A 17,288-nucleotide genomic window follows, 5' to 3' on the forward strand; every position below is an offset into this window, starting at 1 on the left:
GGCTGAGACCCGGCCCGGGACCCAGCGCTGCGGGCTCCAGGGAGGCCACGGCAGAGCAGAAGCCTCCCGCTCCATCGTCACCCACACGCCTGCCCCGTCGGTCCTGTCCCGCCCCCCCCCCCCCCCGGCTCTGAGGAACCGCGAGCCCCCCAGGTGGAAAGAGTCGCGAGGTCCCCGGTGGGACCCACACCCCCTGTCCCCACCCCAAACCCGACAGGTCAGGGGCAGCGGTGACTGCGGTGGTCTTCCCGGGGGGGCGGGGGGGCTAGCGCGCCCCTCCCCTCCAGGCCCCATTCCTTTCGTTGCACAGGTATTCTACTCTGGCGACCTAGGTCTCTGGCCGGCGGGGAGGGGTGAGAAGACAGAGACTTATTTCTGCCTTCCCAGCCCGCGCCCCTGCGTCTCCCCCGGCGCTTCTGGAAAGCCTGAGCTGCCACTTGGCTTCTTGGGGAGCAGCCTGGGTGGGCAGAGGTGCCTGAGGAGCAGGGGGCCATTGATCTCCTGCCCAGCTGCTGCCTTTATCCACAGCCTCTTCCCACTGGCTCCATGACCCTGTGTAGCCCTGGGTAGGGCAAGAAGGGTCCGGAGGTCCTCCGAGGCCCTCAGCCCCAGGGAGGCAGGTGGGCCCTTGTCAGCAGCAGCCAGGTTCCAGCCACCTCCCCTTTCCCACTCCCACCCCTACAGGCAGCCTAGAGAGAAAAGAGCAATGCAGAAGGGAAAAGGGTTGGAGGGCCTGCGCCAGTGCTGCGAGACACAGACTTCCTCAGCCCACCTGTCAGCCTCAGGAACCTGTTCACTCAGCTCTTGCCCCACAAACCTGGAGGCAAGGGCCAGCCACGTCTTACTAGCTAAGAGATGGCAGCTTGAGGCACAGAGCTGGGCAGAGTTGTTCAGCAAGCGTTTGTTGCATGGATGGATGGATGGATGGATGGATGGATGGATGGATGGATGGATGGGGAACTGGCTGAGCACTGACAGCTCATTCCCCGAGGAGACTTGCGTTGGCCTCTCAACAGATAGGAAGCACCAGCGTTCACTAAGTACTTGTGCCCACTCAAGACTATCACGGGGGAGATAGTCAGGTGGGCTCCAGTGCCTCCCCCAGGCCAGCCCTTTCCCTTCATGGTCTACAGGCCTACGCCATGCGTTGTTTACCTCCCTCTCTACATTTTTCCAAGCAAAGACGATGTCTGTTTGCTCAGTCTTGACCTTATGCCATGTATATAGTAGGCCCTCAAAACTCAAAAGTGTTTGCTTGTAGCTGGGTGCAGTGGCAGGCGCCTGTGACTCCAGTACTTGGGAGGCAGAGAGGGGAGGATCACAGATTGGAGGCCAGCGTGCAGAAACTTAGCAAGACTGTTTAAAAATTAAAAATTTAAACGGAACTGAGGGTGGCGCTTAGGGGTAGAATGCCTCTGGGTTCAACCACCAGTACCACACACACAGAAAATGTTTATTTGTGTATATTAATGGCTGAATGGAGAAACAGCAAGCCAGGATCAGCACTTCTAAAGATGCCTCCTTCCCACCAGGAACAGAGTCAGAGAGAAGAGCAGGGAGCAGGACCCAGGTAGGGTCAGGGCAGCCAGTCCATCCAGGGATGGATACATGACGGGCAGTCACAGCCAGAGTCACTCTGGGCGCCTGCCCTCGCTGGAGTGGGGTGGGCAGAGCACCAGGCTCGGAGCAGCATTCTGCTCTGGACCTCAATTATCTCACCTACCCTCCTTCCTCTCCCCAGAGGAGACAGGGTCCCAGGCCAGCGTGTCCTCCTGCTCCCAACCTCGGACACCGGCCTCTTGCAGGGCCAAACTGCCTTGCGTTTGAAAATTCCCCCTCACACAGCTCTCCCGTGTCACCTAAAGTCCGTGTCTCTGGGAGTGGGGGCAAATCGGTCACCCCAGAAGCTGGCACCGGCCTGGGCTCCCGCACACCCGGTGACTGACAGATGCAAATGTCCCATTGGCCCCTGCTGGCCGCCTGCTCCCTCCCTCCCAGCTCCTGGCCCACCAGCCAGCCCCTCCTGCCTTTATCTTATCAAAGCCAGTAATTACAATTGCTATTTTGTTTCCTCGAATCTGCAATCAGAGCTCCTGGGCCCAGATGAGGGAGCGCCTGTCAACCTGATCGCTGAGTGACAGCCTGGTCACCTTTCCCGGCCGCCCCCACACTCCGAAAACACACACGCACGCGCACACACACACACGCACACACGCGCGCGCGTCCTTGCCTCCAAACACAAACACACTCCTCGCCAACACAAACGGCCCCTCTCCACAAACGCGTCCTCACCGGGACCCAACTGCACCCCTTGCCCCGCTCCAGGCCCCTCAAATCCGCAGGGCGGCGAGGGCCTGGAGACTGCGGCTCGGCGCGCCCTGGCCGTTCAAAGCGCCGCGGGACGGACTGTTCAAATGCAAATTGCGGACTGCGAGCACCCTGTCTGGGAGTCGTTCCCCTTCGCTCCCCACACACAGGCCGGGCCCTCCAGCGGTCTGCAGACCCCAGCGCGCAGCCCTCCCCGCAGCGCCGAGGCCAGAAAGAATAGGCAGCGCTCCTACTGTGCGCCGGGGTGCAGAAAAGAGGGACGGAGGGGCGGGAACGGGAGGGGAGAAAAACAATTCTCAGCTCTGTCTGCGGGGCGCCGGATCGGGCTGGGAAACCCTGGGCCCGCGAGGCCGATGTGGATTGAGCCCCCACTGCGGGCAGGATCGTGCTCAAACCCGCCTCCCCCTGCCCCCGCCGGGACCCCAGAGCCGAACAAGCGAAATACTGCGCGGTCAGCACCGTCGCGGGGATAGATACCAGGCCGCTGCCACGCCCAGGGGGTGGATGGGCAGCTCCCCCCCCTCATGACTTGGTACTGCACTCAAACTCCCACCGAGCGTGAGAATTTAGCATGTGCGGAGAATTTTGAGGCGAAAGGAAATGGTGCCGCCCAATTCCTCTACTCTGGCATATGCCCTTCGAGCGAGTGAATGAATGAATGAATGAATGAATGAATGAATGAATGAATGCAAGCCTTAGTTACTTGTTCTCTCGTCTTCTGTCTTAAATTCGGCTGCCCAGGCCTTTTCTGGGATTTGTAGGCCCCTGATGGCTACGTAGAGCGGAGGCTTGGGGAGCCGCAAGGCCACAAGCGATTTCAACCTCACCCACCAGAGGGCGCCAGCTCCACCTTCCCCACTCACTCCCGACCCTGAGCAAAAGGTTCCAAGTCTAGCTGCGCCCCTCGCCCGGGGCTGGCTGTGGAAGCACTGGGGAAAAGCCCTGCCCAAAGAGCCTGTGGAGCCGGAGCATCCTCCTTTGTCCTCCATATGAGGAAAGGTGGTTGAAAATTGAACTCCTTAGCTTCACCCCATAGGGGTGGGAAGACCTCTCTCTAAGAGGGACTGCTTTTCCAAATCGAGGGAACACTTTCTTCAAAGTCGACCTCATTTGGCCCAACTTATCTGGGGGTCCCTCCCCCATGCCTACCAGCCCAGAAGTGGGTACAGAATTGGCCTGACCCCCTCTGGCTCTGTTCTCTGTCCATCCACGCCTGTCTGGCCCCACGCTGTCTGGATAGGTATCATTTTGTTTGTTTGTGGGGCACTGACACCCCCTCATCAAAACAGCTGCTGAACTGCTGACCCCAGGGCCAGTCACATACAAGCTCATCCTCATAGAAATACATTCCTCTTCCTGACATAGAAATAGGCCCCAGAACCACCAGATTCCAGGCCTGACTCCCACACAGGCGGCTTGCTAGGGGGCAGGAACCCCTTAGCCCAGGAGACTGACTCCCAGGGGCCCCTTTCTGCCCCCATATGCCAGGCCACTGGGATTCTGGTTTCCCTGTCACCCAATCTGGCCAGTTCCCTCCATCTGGTCCTGGGAATCAGGTTTCTAGGGGCCAGAGCCCTGCTCAACCTGCCTGCAAAGACTGGAGGAGGAGCAAGGAGCCCCCACCCCACCCCTCATAGGCCCTCTCTGCAGAGCCCCCTCATGGGGCTCGGGATGCACATTCCTCAGCCTGCTTAAGCCCGCTTATCTGCCCCCTGCCCATCAGCCTGAGTGCTGACAGAGGCCCGGACCCCTTGCTTGGATGCTGATAACCTCCTGCAATGACCCTCCCCCACCTGCAGGGCCTGGGGATGGAATGGTGTTGGGAGGTCCCCCTCAGCAAGGCAGTTAGGGCCTAGGCCTGGTCTTGGCCTGGGGTCCTAGGGATAGCAGGAGCCACACTTCCCCACCCTCCCCTAGGCCCAGGGCCACCCTTTGTGCTGCCACAGTGCCACCTGGTGGTCCCTAGGGAAATGTCACGCTGGCAGGGAAGAAGCCACACAAATGAGTTGCAAAAAAACATCACTTTATTTCAATCTTTATCTAAAAATGTAAAAAGCATTAAAAATGTGTAGTTCTGAGCTTCAGATGCTAACCTCCAATCCTCATAAGCAGGTGAGGATAGTGGGTCAGGAGAGAAGTTCAGAGTTCCCACCCTATAGAAAAGGGAAGCCATGTCATAGGAGAGGAACACCAGGGTCAAAAGGAAAATGCCTTTTTCTTCTGGCACAACCCAAGGCCTTCCCATCCAACCCCTGCCCCAAACTCTCTTCAATGGTGAAGAAACTTAAACTTCTTGAAAACTTGTCCAGGAACATGGTGCATACAGAAGGCAGCTACCTAACCTGAGAAGAACAAGGGGTCAGCATCGGTGCCCTCCGCCCATCCTCCTGCCCCCTCCCAAGTCCTGCTGGGAGCCTCTTCCCCCTTCCTATTCACCAGAAGGCTAGGGCCTGGCCCCCTGCTTTTTGGCAGGAAGGATGGGACACAATTGTATGTCCTCCTCTTCATCCTCTTCTTCCTCGCTCTCCTCTTCCTCAGAAACATCATTGCTTATAGTAACTGGCAGACACAGAAGCAGTAAAGGGAGGAGAAGGTTAAAGTCAGACCCCTTCACTCGTCATTTTATTCATGGCCTACAAACACTAGACTGGCAAGGGCCCTGATGTGTAAGAAACTCAAATACTAAACCGGGTCAGAAAGGCTGAAAGGAGTCCACATCACTGGAGGTATGGAAGCTGAAACGGATTCCATGCCATGGGCAGGCTTGAGTGGACAGAGAATGGAGGACACATCATGATGGGGACAAAGCCTGGAAGGCATGCAGGCCTGAATGGGGGCTATGCTGGGAGATGAGGCTGGAACGGGGCGGGAGAACCCACGGGGGGCAAAGGAGAGGACCGTCCCTCTTCTCACCAATCTGATGCCGCCCGGTGATCCGCACGGGGCCAGAGCCCGACTTGAGCCGGAAAGTTACAGGTGGCTGAAGCTGGAAGTCGTCCAGACTGAGCTGGGAGGAAGCCAAGGGTGAAGGCCGGCGCACTCTGGCCCCCGTCCCGTGGCCCCACCTGCCCCGGGCACTCTGGGCCACTCACCATGGGCTGGCAGGACAGCCTGAGATTGGCCACGGGAACTGCAATCTCCTGGTGGTCATGGCTCCGGGCCACGACCTCCACCACGTTGCACTCATCCTTGGCCCTCTCGGTGAGGCAGAGCTGGGGAGGGGACGCGGGGTCTCAGGGCCTCCGCGCCCGGCACCGCCCTCGCCCTGCCCGCCTTCGCGGCCCACGGCCAGCCTCTCCGGCCCTCACCATGGTCAGTGCCAGCACGTGCTCCGCGTCGTCCTCTTCCTCCACTTTGAAGGTGAAGGAGCGGGTGTGGCCCGAGAGCTCACAGCCTGCAAGAGACGTGGGGCGTGAGCGCGGGCGGCGGCCGGACCTCAGCCGCCCCACGCTGCACTCACCCTCGCGCCCGGCCCCCGGCCCCGCCTGGTACCGAAGAAGAAGCTGTCCATGGTGACCGGGGCCGGGCCCCGCAGACCCCCGACGCCCGCGGCCCGGCTCTCCTGACTAAGAAATGCCAAGGCGGCGGCGCCGGCGGCCATGCTGCAAGGGCCCTCCGCAGGCCCCGCCCCGGCACGTAGGGCGCCGCCGCTTCCGGATCCGCCCCTTAAAGGAGCCGCGCCGCCCCGGGAGAGAATCCGGGAGTTTCTGCCCAGGCTCTCAGAGTAGACCGTGGAGCCTACGTAAGTAACTTCATAGCAGGATGGATTTGGCCCTAAAGTTAACTTCTTTGCTATTTTCAAGACCAGGAGGACGTCCATTTTTTCCACATCTTTCTTCCAAACTAGGGTAAGCTTTCGTTAAGGGGATACAGACATAAGTGTAAACCTTTCCTCCTTCTCCCAGAACAAGTGTGGTCAGAACTTTTCTTATAAACAGTGGGATTTGCCTTTGTCGAAGGGTCTGAAGACTTTCAGCTCCACAAGTTTTCATCCAAATATGTCCGTCCTCTCAGCGTCTCTTAGATATGCTTCCTGTTCTGATAGTACTGCAACTTGTCATCCAGATGTGTATCTTTGATGTTCAGGATGAAGAAATTGCTAGCAGTCAGCTCAGATGTAAGATTCAGCTGCTGCTCCTGGCCAGCCCACACTTTTTTGGAGGTTTTGATGTCAAAACAACCCAGAAAGGGGAATCTATTTTTTTCTTAGACTTTTTTTCCTCCCAGACTTAGAGAGGAGGTTTATAGGTTCAAGGCCAGCCTCGGGAACTTAGGCCCTGTTTCAAAATAAAATGAATAAAATACGGTTGGGGCTAAAAAAAACAAAACAAAACAAAACAAAAAAAACTCCTGGGTTCCATCCCCAGGGGTTCTCTATCCCTAAACTCCGTCCCCAGCCTTTTATTTTTTTTTGTGGGTCTGGGGGTGAAACCGAGAACATTCGACCTCCGAGTTACACACCCTGCCCTAATTTTTATTTTTTTGTGGGTTCCATCCCCAGACCTACAAAAAAATTAAAAATAAATGAAACCGGGTCTGAGTTGCAGAGGGCCTAAGTAGCAGAGGCTGTGAGCAAACTGCAATCCTCTGGTCTCAGCCTCCCAATGCTGGGATCACAAGCCTCCACCACCGCCCTAGCTGTCCCCAGCCTTTTTTAAGCAGGGTCTTGCTTGAGCCTACCTTCCCTCAGGTGGCAATTCTCAGTTTAGGCTGCTTTCCCTATCTTTCCTAACACTTAACTATGAAATCAGGAAAACTACTCATTCATGCTATTATATTGAGCGGCACTGACTTCTCTTTCACACCCGTGTCCTAACTATAGCAAGAGGGTTGCTTAGTTAAAAACAAGTCTACTTTTCTTAGCTTTTGCCTTGCCTTGAGGACAGTCTGGAAGAAAGCCCTTTACTGGGGATGGGAGGATGGAAGGGTTGCTGTCAAGATCCAGTCTCTTGCCGGGCATGGTGGCCTACCCTTGTAATCCAAGTACTTGGGAGGCTGAGAGGAGGTTTGCAGGTTCGAGGCCAGCCTTGGAAACTTAGTGAGGTTCTGTTTCAAAATAAAATACGGTTGGGGTTAGAAAACCCCTGGGTTCCATCCCCAGCAACACACACACACACACACACACACACACACACACACACACACACACTCACTTTCTCTCTCTCTCTCTCTATATATATATATCTCACATTCCCCCTCTCTCCCACCCCTTCCTCTCCCCCTCCCCCTCCCTCCCCCCCCCTCTCTCCAGCTGTAGAGGAAGAGTACCTGCTTGTAGGCGAGGCATTAGAGACTAGAGAAAACGTAATGTAGGGGTGTCAGGAAGCAGGTGCACATAGTACAACACCACACATTTACTTCAAGTTTTATTTTGCCTCTTGCATGGTCTTCAGATAAATTTACAGTTCATTTTCTACAAGAACTGATCTGTGGTCTAAACAATCGATGAAATGTCATTCCAACCTTAATAAGTGTTCATATCATGGAGATAGCACAGCACTTAGTCCCACTGTGATGAAGGCAGCGGACCTAGGCATGTTTCAGTGATCACTGACCAGGAGACCAGCTAGTGAATAAAAGCCAAGATAAAAACCAAAAGCAACTTGTTTTAAAATCTTGATTCCATATGAGGATGACCCCTCACAAAATAAAATGCTGTACTTGTCCACTAGTGCACTAGTGTTTGAGATGTATTCCAAGAGAAAACTGGGTAACATCTGACCTTCAAACAATAGGGATGTTTCCCTTCACCTCAGCCCTCAAAAAAAAAAAAAAAAAAAAAAAGGAAGGAAACTTGGTTTCAGGTTTCCAACACATCACATCCTATTTTACCTTACAAACAAAGAGGTCTCCTTCCTCCTCCTCACCCACCGGGGACACACACAGGCCTCGGCTGGAAGTCACAAGGTACCACTATTTACAGTGCTTTAAAACTTCTGCAGCCCAAATGTCTCAAGTTTCCTCCTCTCTGTCCCTCTTCCCTCACTCAGCTCAGAGTTAAACAGCTGATGAAAACTGCAGGGAAGCAAGGGAATGAAGTACTGTTATGAATCTATGGAGAAGTCAGCCAGCCATGATAAGAATTAATCCTGCAGAGGTTGCCAGGTCTAATGCTCAGAACCCTTAAAAACACCAAATCGAAATTAAAATACACAAAGCTTTCAGAATCTGTGATTAAAGGAAAAAGAAAAGGGTATCCAAAACTCATTGGTTAAAGTGTGTTTGTTCATTCTTTTAACAATTAGATAAAAACATGCAAGGATTAAAGATCAATTTAATTATACCAGTAGTAACAGGTCTTGATATTAAGGGACAACTGATCTAAAGACAAGCCAGTCAGTCCCCTTACCCTACTTGACAGACGCCAAAACTAGCATTTCACATGCTGATCTGCTATTGAGGTTAATCTCCAGAAGTGACGGCACTTTACAACAGATTTGAATCCTATGTAGTTAGTTCTCGTACCCAAAATGGTTATGGCCTAGCCCTATGTGGGGAGGCACTTTAAAAAATAAAACTTAGGTGGAAGAAAAAAAGACAAAAGTAAAACCCACCCCCACTGATTTACATTATTCAAAGTGCCATCCTGAGCCAACACTTTTTCACTTAAAAAAGAAAAAAAAAATTACTAAAACAGTAAACAAAAGGATAGTCAAGTTACAGCTAGTTTATATACAAATAAATTTACAAGTTTGTCAATTTTAGGCTTTTGCCACAAACAACTGCACATTTGTCCCTATGAAGTACAATATGCCTGAACCAATGGTCACTACAGGAGACAACTGGCCATGACCTTACAAAGCAGAAAAATTGCCCAAAACTGAAATCACTTATTCAGCTTAAACTAATGCCACAACAATCCCACTTGGAAAATCAACACTGAAGCCTCTTGAAACCTACTAAAACCTTCCTCAACTCTGCCATGTCTCCAAAGAATGAGAGACATTTCCTTCAGTCATCCAGTAAACCAAGGATGAAGCCAGAAGACTTTGATTACTCTTAGGTGAGAAATGCAACACTGGATGCAGAAAATAGTGCTGACTACATTTATTGAAGACCCTTTCCCTATGTAAGCCCACCTAAAAGGTCTTGGCACCTAACGTAAGACACAAGACCCAAGAGGGACCCATATCTATTTTATACAGTATTTGCAGCAGTACTATCTTCTTCCAACCAGTGAGCAGTCTGAAAGTGTGAAGGGTGAGTTTGACACAGGCTTCTTTGTTTCTATTTCAATTGGTTGATTTGTTGCCGCTCCAGACTCTGAACTGTATGAAGACCCCAACCACCAACCACAAGGTGGACCTAAGAGACTTTTGGACAGTTCATAATGCCAACAACGTCACAGGCTCCGACCAAGTATAACCACATCCTTTGGAAAGCCTTCCATTTTTGCAATTTCAAAACAGCCTAACTTGCTGTAGAATTCTAGAATTCTTTTATCATCTGGTCTCACTTCACAGAAAGCCCCACGGGAGCCTAAAAATTAAAAACAGAGTAAGTCACATATTTAGGATTATGAATACATTTGATAAATAATTGTTAACATATTTAAATATAGGTAAAAGAGGCTTCTTTATACCAGTACCTAAATTTCATACCACAATTTAAAAAATCCATATTAATTGACAGTAAAATTCTTCCCCCAAAAGAAAATCTTTTGGGGAACAAGGTATAAAAAACCTCAAGGCTGAGGTGGCACACATATAATCATGGCAACTTGGAAGGCAGAGGCAGAAAGATCACAAATTTGAAGGCCAGACGTGGTGGCACACACTTGTGATCCCAGCATTGGGGAGGCAGAGACCAGAGGAACATGGTTCGTGGCCAGCCTCAGCTACTTAGTGAGCTCCTTCACAATTCAGTGAAACCCTGTTTCAAAATAAAGAATAAAAAATAGGGCTGGGGTGTAGCTTGGAGGTACAATACCCCTGGATTCCATCTCTAGTACCACAAAAAAAAAAAAAAAAAAAAAAAAAAAGCCGGGTGTGGGGGCGCACGCTTGTAATCCCTGCGCTTGGGAGGCAGAGACAGGAGGATCGCACAGGTTCGAAGCCAGCTGTGTGTTGGCTTAGGAGACCCTGTTTCCAAATAAAAATATAAAAATAGGTCTGGGAGTGTAGCCCGGAGGTAGAAGGGCTTCCAGGAACCCCAGTACCAAAACAAAACAAAACAAAACAAAACAAAACAAAACAAAAAAAACCCCCAAACCCTCCAGACTCTGTAATTTAGCAAGATCCTATTTCGGAATAAAAATAAAAGCCAAGAAGAGTAGCACATGCCTATAACCTGTTTCTGGGAGGCTAAAACAAAAACAGGAGGATCCCAGTTCAAGGACAACCTCAGCAATGTAGCGGAGACTCTCGGCAACCTACTGAGACTCTTTCAAAACAGAAAATAAGCTAAGAGCATAGCTCAGAGGTAGAATGCCAATGGGCTAACTCCCCAGTATCACAAAAAGTAAATTAAAAAAAAAAAAAAAAAAACTAAATAAAAGAGCTGGGAGTAGCCAGGTGTGGTAGTGCACGCTTGTAATCCCAGTAGTTAGGCTGAGGCAGTCGGATCACAGGACAGCCAGCCTCAGTTACTTAGTGAGGCCCTCTGTAACTTAGTGAGACCCTGTTTCAAAATAAAAGATAAAGCTGGGCGTGGTGGTGCACACTTGTAACACCCGCGCTTGGGAGGCAGAGACAGGAGGATCGCACAGGTTCGAAGCCAGCCGTGCATGCTGGCTTAGGAGACCCTGTGTCCAACTAAAAATGTAAAAATAGGTCTGGGAGTGTAGCCCAGAGGTAGAAGGGCTTCCAGGAACCCCAGTACCTCCAAAATAAATAAATAAATAAATAATAAAAAAGAGCGATGGAAGCCGGGCGTGGTGGTGGCTCATGCTTGTAATCCCTGCACTTGGGAGGTGGAGATAGGAGGATCGCGCGGGTTCGAAGACAGCCTCACTGGCCTAAGACCCTGTTTAAAAAAAAAAAAAAAAAAAAAGCGATAGGGGTGCAGCTCGAAGGTACACTGCCCCGGGGGGGGGGGGGGGAGCTGAAGGTGTAGCTTAGTATTAGAACGACTTGAGGAAGGGGGTTCAAGCCTTAGTATAAAACACACGCCCCACAGCTAGGGATAGCCAGGTATAGCAGCACATGCCTGTAATCCCAGAACTTGGGAGGATAAGATAGGAGAATCGCAGGTTCAAGACCAACCTCAACAACTTAGTAAGACCCCCATAACCATACTGGGGAATGAACCCAGGAGCATTTTACCTCTGAGCTACACCACCAGCCTATTTTTTTTTTTTCTTTTTTTTTTTGGTGGTACTGGTGATGGAACCCAGGGGCATTCTACCTCCAGGCTACACTCCCAGACCTATTTTTTATATGTTTTTATTTGGAAACAGGGTTTCTTAAGCCACCTGTGGCTGGCTTCGAACCTTGTGACCCTCCTGTCTCAGCCTCCCAAGCACGGGGATTACAAGCATGCGCCACCACACTTTAAAAAAAAAAAAAAAAAGAGTCTCACTAAGTTGTGGAGGGCCTCACTAAGTTGCTGAGGCTGGCTGGGACCAGGTCCTCCTGTCTCAGCCTCCCAAGTATTGGGATTACAAGCATGTGCCACCATGCCAACCCTGACACTATTTCTAATATCTCAAAATAGAGCTGGAGATGTAACTCAGAGGTAGAATGCCCCTGGGTCCAATCCCCAGTGCCCTGCATGTGTACACACACACACACACACACACACACACACACACACACACACACGGTTAGGGGTATAGCTCAGGATGGAACACCTGTAGCGCATACGTGAGGCCAGCCACTGGGGTTTGATTCCTAGTACTTAAAAAAAAGTACCTTTGAAGTTTGAATTTAGATAATTTTTTTCTTTTTTTTTTGCGATACTGGGGATGGAACCCAGGTGCATTCTACCTCCAAGCTATACTCCCAGACCTACTTCCTATTTTTTATTCTTTATTTTGAAACAGGGTCTCACTGAGTAGCAAAGGGCTTAACTAGTAGCTGAGCATGTCTGTGAAAAGTGATCCTCCTGTCTCAGCCTCCCAATTGCTGGGATTAAACATGGCCACCACGCCCAACAAGTTTAGATAATTCTTAAAAACTGTATTCCTAGCCAGGTGTGGTGGCAAACACTTATAATCTCAGTACTTGGGAGGCTAAGACAGAAAGTAGCTGGCCAACCTCAGCTACACTTGTGAGGCCTTCTGCAACTTGGTGAGACCCTGTTTCAAAATAAAGAATAAAAAAATAAGGCAGGGAGTGTAGCTCAGAGGTTGAATGCTGCCTTGGATTCCATCCTCAGACCAGGAAAAAAAAAAAAAACCAAAAACCAAAAAACATATATATATATATATGGCTGAGGGTGTAGCTTGAAGGTAGAATGACCCTGGGTTCAATCTCCAGTATCAAAAAAAAAAAAAGACAAAAATCTGTATTCCTAAATGAAGTTTCTTCCTTAGCTTCAATTAACTTTCAACCATTTATGGGCCTCCTAACAAAATAAATAGAAGCTCATGTATTCACTTTTCATTTAATTGTGGCTCAAAATACATACTAATAGAAGAGGAACAATATTCCTCAATGATTTAATATACATGGAATTCTTATACTAGTAGCAATAGAGAAAAGAAATCATAAGCTGGACACAGTGGCCCAGCCAAAGGCCTCAGCAACTCAGAAGGCTAAGACAGGCAGACAAGGCATGAAGAACGGAGGCCACACCGAAAATAGAGAGACCCCATTACCAAAAGAAAAAACAAGGGAAGAGAACATAAATTCACAATTCACTTTTCCTTATATCCTAAAATATTTCCTTGCCCAACCAATTGCACAAATGAGTACTCACCATTAGCCTTCAGTGAGGACAGGAGGCAAGCCATCATGCTTTTGGCCACGCTTGGATCAGTGACTTTTTTATGAATATCCATCTTTATTAGAGAAGGGAAGTTGGCAAGGAATGTTTCTGGCAACACTTCCTGTTCTTCATGGAAACTCAACATTATTTTCTGTAAAAATGTACTCTTTTAACTTCAAATAGTTACCCATTATGTATGCATATCTCAGCAACAGAAAAATAAGAGCAGTATTTTGTCACTCTAAATTACAAAATTATCACACGCAGAATTACTTTACTCGTTGACGTTTTCTGTGTGGTGCTGAGGACTGAACCCAGGGCCATAATTTTTTCTTAATTTTGAAACAGTGTCTCACGAAGTTGTGGACGGCCTACGTAGCTGAGGCTGGCCTTGACCCTGCGATCATCCTGTCTCAGCCTCTCAAGTACTGGGATTACAAGCATGCACCACCCAGCTGTATTTTAACTTACTTATTTTTAATTTTATTATTATTATTTTTTTTGTGTGTGTGTGTGTGTGGTACTGGAATGGAACCCAGGGGCTTGTATTTTTACTTTTACGCATGGCTGTACTTTTACTTTTTAAATTTTCCTGGAAAGCTGGGCGTGGTGGTATACACTTGTAATCCCAGGGTTTGGAAGTCTGAGACAGGAGGATCGCACAGGTTCAAAGCCAGCCTCAGCTACTTAGTGAGGCTCTCAGCAACTTAGTGAGACCCTGTTTCCAAATAAAGTATAACATAGGTCTGGGAGTATAGCCCAGAGGTGGAAAAGTCCCTGGGTTCCACTCCCAGTACCACCAAAAAAAAAGCAATATGGTATCCTAGACTAGATTCTGCATCAGAAGAAGAATATTAGTGGAATGCCAGTGAATAAAATTTGGTATTTAGTTAATAGTAATGTACCAATGTTGGCTTCTTAGACTTGACAAATGTAAAAAAATAAGTGACAGGTATATAGGAACTTTGTACTAACTTTGCAACTTTCCTATAAATCTAAAACCTATGTAAAATTTTATTTTTATTTTTAGTGGGTCTGGGATAGAACCCAGGGGCATCTATGTAAAATTTTATAAAAAATAATCTATAAGTTAGGTGGAGTGGGCACACACCTGCAATCCTAGCACAAGGAGCAAGTTCAAGGCCAGCCTCAGCAACTTAGGAGATCCTGTTTTGAAATAAAAAATAAAATAGGGCTGGGGGTACAGCCTGGAAGTAAAAAGGCCCTTGAGTTCCACCCCTATAACACAATGGTAAAGTGCCCCTGGACTCAACCCCCAGTACCACACATACATACGTAAAATAACTTTTAAGTTTTTGTGTACTTCACTAAAGTTATTTAATTATAATGTAAAATGCAAGAAAAGGCAAGTTAGCCACCTGACAAGCAACCAAATGACAGATGTTAATTACCTAAACTTGCCCTGAGTACCCAACACAATATCCTTTTGGTGCTTTAAAACATGAAAGGAAGCCAGGCATGATGGTGCACGCTTGTAATCCCAACATTTGGGAGGCTGAGAAAGGAGGATTGCAATTCTCGGACAATCTCAGCTACTTAGTGAGGCCTTCTGTCACTTAGTGAGACCCTTTTCAAAAAAAAAAAAAAAAAAAAAAGAAAAAAAAGAAAGAAGGATGCTCCCCAAATTATAAGGTTATAAAATGAAAATATAACATGCCTGTACATGACTGTAATGTAATCCCAGTACTTCGGAGGCTTAGACAGAAGGATTGCAGGTTCAAGGCAGGTTCAAGGCCAACCTCAGCAACTTAACAAGAATCCGGACATTCGGGAGGCTGAGACGGGAGAATAGAGGTTCATGGACAGCCTCAGCTACTCAGACCCTGTTTCAAAATAAAGAATAAAGCCGGGCGCTGTGGCGCACGCTTGTAATCCCCGCGCTTGGGAGGCGGAGACAGGAGGATCGCGCAGGTTCGAAGCCAGCCGTGCTGGCTTAAGAGACCCTGTTTCCAAAAATAAAATAGGTTTGAGAGTGTAGCCTGGAGGTAGAAGGGCTTCCAGAAACCCCAGTACCACCAAAAAAAAAAAAAGAATAAAAAATAGGGCAGGGAGTGTAGCTCGGAGGTCAAATGTCCCTGGGTTCCATCCCTAGACCCGCAAGAAGAAGAAAGAAAGAAAGAAAGAAAGAAAGAAAGAAAGAAAGAAAGAAAGAAAGAAAGAAAGAAAGAAAAGAGCTAGGGTATGTAGCTCGAATGCCCCTGGGTTCAATCCCTAGTATCACATAAAAAAAAAAAAAAAAAAAAAGCCAGGTGTGCTGGAGCATTCCTGAAATCCCAATACTTGGGAGGCTTAAACAGGATAGAAAGTTGAAGACCACTCAAAACCTTGCTGGGCATCGTGGCACAACCTTGTAATCCCAGCATTTGGGAGGCTGAGACAGGAGGATCACAGCTCACAGCCAGCCTCAGCTACTACTTAAGCCCTTTGCAACTCAGTGAAACCGTTTCAAAATAAAGAATAAAAAACAGGGCTGGGGATTTAGGTCAGAGATAAAATGCCATTGGGTTCCACTTAGGAAGATCCTCAACAACTTACCAAGTTGTTTCAAAATAAAAAATAAAATAGGGCTGCAGGTGTAGCTCAGAAGTAGAGTGCACCTGGTTCAATTCCCAGCACTATGCACAAAGTATTTGATACACATAACCTACTACACATCATAGTTTAGCAACACAGTATAATCAGCACCCCTCATCCCGCAGGTTCCAGATCCACAGATTCCATGCAGATCAAAAATTTGGGGGGCTTGGTGTGCTGATGTACATATCTAGTCCTTGCTGCTTTGGAGTCTGAAGCAGGAGGATCACTTGAGCCCACAAGTTCAAGACCAACATGGGGAACACAAAAATCCTCTCAAAAAATTAAGCTGGGGAGCCGGGTGTGATGGCACATGCTTGTAATCCCAGCATTCGGGAGGCTGAGACGACAAGAGGATCATGGTTCGCAAACAGCCTCAGCTACTTAGTGAGGCCCTCCGCAACTTACTGAGATCCTGTTTCAAAATAAATACAAAATAGGGCAGGGGGTATTAGCTCGGAGGTAGAATGTCCCTGGGTTCCATTACCAGACCCGCAAAAAAAAAAAAAAAAAAAAAAAAAAAAATTAAGCTTGGTATGCTGGGCGTGGTGGTGCACGCTTGTAATCCCTGATCTTGGGAGGTGGAGACAGGAGGATTGCGCAGGTTCAAAACCAGCCTTGTTGGCTTAAGAGACCTTGTTTCCAAATAAAAATATAAAAATGAGTCTGGGAGTGTAGCCCAGAGGTAGAAGGGTTTCCAGGAACCCCAGTACCACCAAAAAAAAAAAAAAAAAAAAAAAAAAAAAAAAAAAAAAAGCTGGGTATGGTGGCACATGCCTGTAATCCCAGTACATGGGAGACTGAGATAGGATTGCAAGTTTCAGGCCAACCTCAGCAACTTAGCAAGACTCTCAAAAAGCTAGCAAGACTCTGTTTCAAAACAAAAAATAAATAAAAAGGGCTGAGGGAGTAGCTTGGAGGTAGAATACTCCTAGGTTAAATATCTAATATTTCTCCATTAAGTGATATGCTCATTTAACTCTATTACACTAAGTTATTTTACTCACTTTTTTTGAGAGGTGGAAGTGGCCTGGGGATTATACCAAGCCCTATTTTTTTTTTTTCTCCCTGGTACTGGGGATGGAACCCAGGGACACTGTACCTCCGAGCTACAACCCCAGCCCTATTTTTTAATTCTTTATTTTGAAACAGGGCTCACTGAGTTGCAAAGGGCCTAAATAGCTAAGGCTGTCCTTGAATTGCGATCCTCCTATCTCAGCCTCCCTGCCTAAACATAAAAACAGCCGGGCGTGGTGGCGCACGCTTGTAATCCCCGCGCTTGGGAGGCAGAGACAGGAGGATCACGCAGGTTCGAAGCCAGCCACGCGCGCTGGCTTATGAGACCCTGTTTCCAAATAAAAAAGTATAAAAAATAGGTCTGGGAGTGTAGCCCGGAGGTAGAAGGGCTTCCAGGAACCCCAGTACCACCAAAAATAAATAAATAAATAAATAAAAAATAAAAACATACATACGTACGTGTGTGTGTGTGTGTGTGT

At 48.5% G+C, this 17,288-nt stretch overlaps 2 protein-coding genes across 6 annotated transcripts in view; both read right to left on the minus strand.

Moving 5' to 3' along the window:
• Positions 1-4,771: 4,771 nt before the first annotated feature.
• NPM3 (nucleophosmin/nucleoplasmin 3) lies at positions 4,772-5,929 on the minus strand (the record flags this gene model as incomplete). Its single annotated transcript, XM_080693904.1, has 5 exons — positions 4,772-4,887; positions 5,242-5,335; positions 5,421-5,540; positions 5,637-5,722; positions 5,821-5,929. 5 exons carry the CDS (start codon positions 5,927-5,929, stop codon positions 4,772-4,774), a joined length of 525 nt encoding a protein of 174 aa, XP_080550030.1.
• Positions 5,930-9,670: 3,741 nt separating this feature from the next.
• OGA (O-GlcNAcase) overlaps positions 9,671-17,288 on the minus strand; it is a gene marked incomplete at both ends in the record, with an annotated part of 47,463 nt that continues 39,845 nt past the window's right edge. For all 5 annotated transcript variants that reach the window (XM_080693613.1, XM_080693616.1, XM_080693615.1 and 2 more), the window contains 2 exons: positions 9,671-9,807; positions 13,189-13,348. In XM_080693613.1, the coding sequence (XP_080549739.1) occupies positions 9,671-9,807; positions 13,189-13,348 (297 nt within the window). The remainder of the gene's footprint in view (positions 9,808-13,188; positions 13,349-17,288) is intronic.

The sequence above is a fragment of the Muscardinus avellanarius genome, assembly GCF_963383645.1.
Source record: "Muscardinus avellanarius genome assembly, chromosome: 4".
Taxonomy (NCBI): Eukaryota; Metazoa; Chordata; class Mammalia; order Rodentia; family Gliridae; genus Muscardinus; species Muscardinus avellanarius.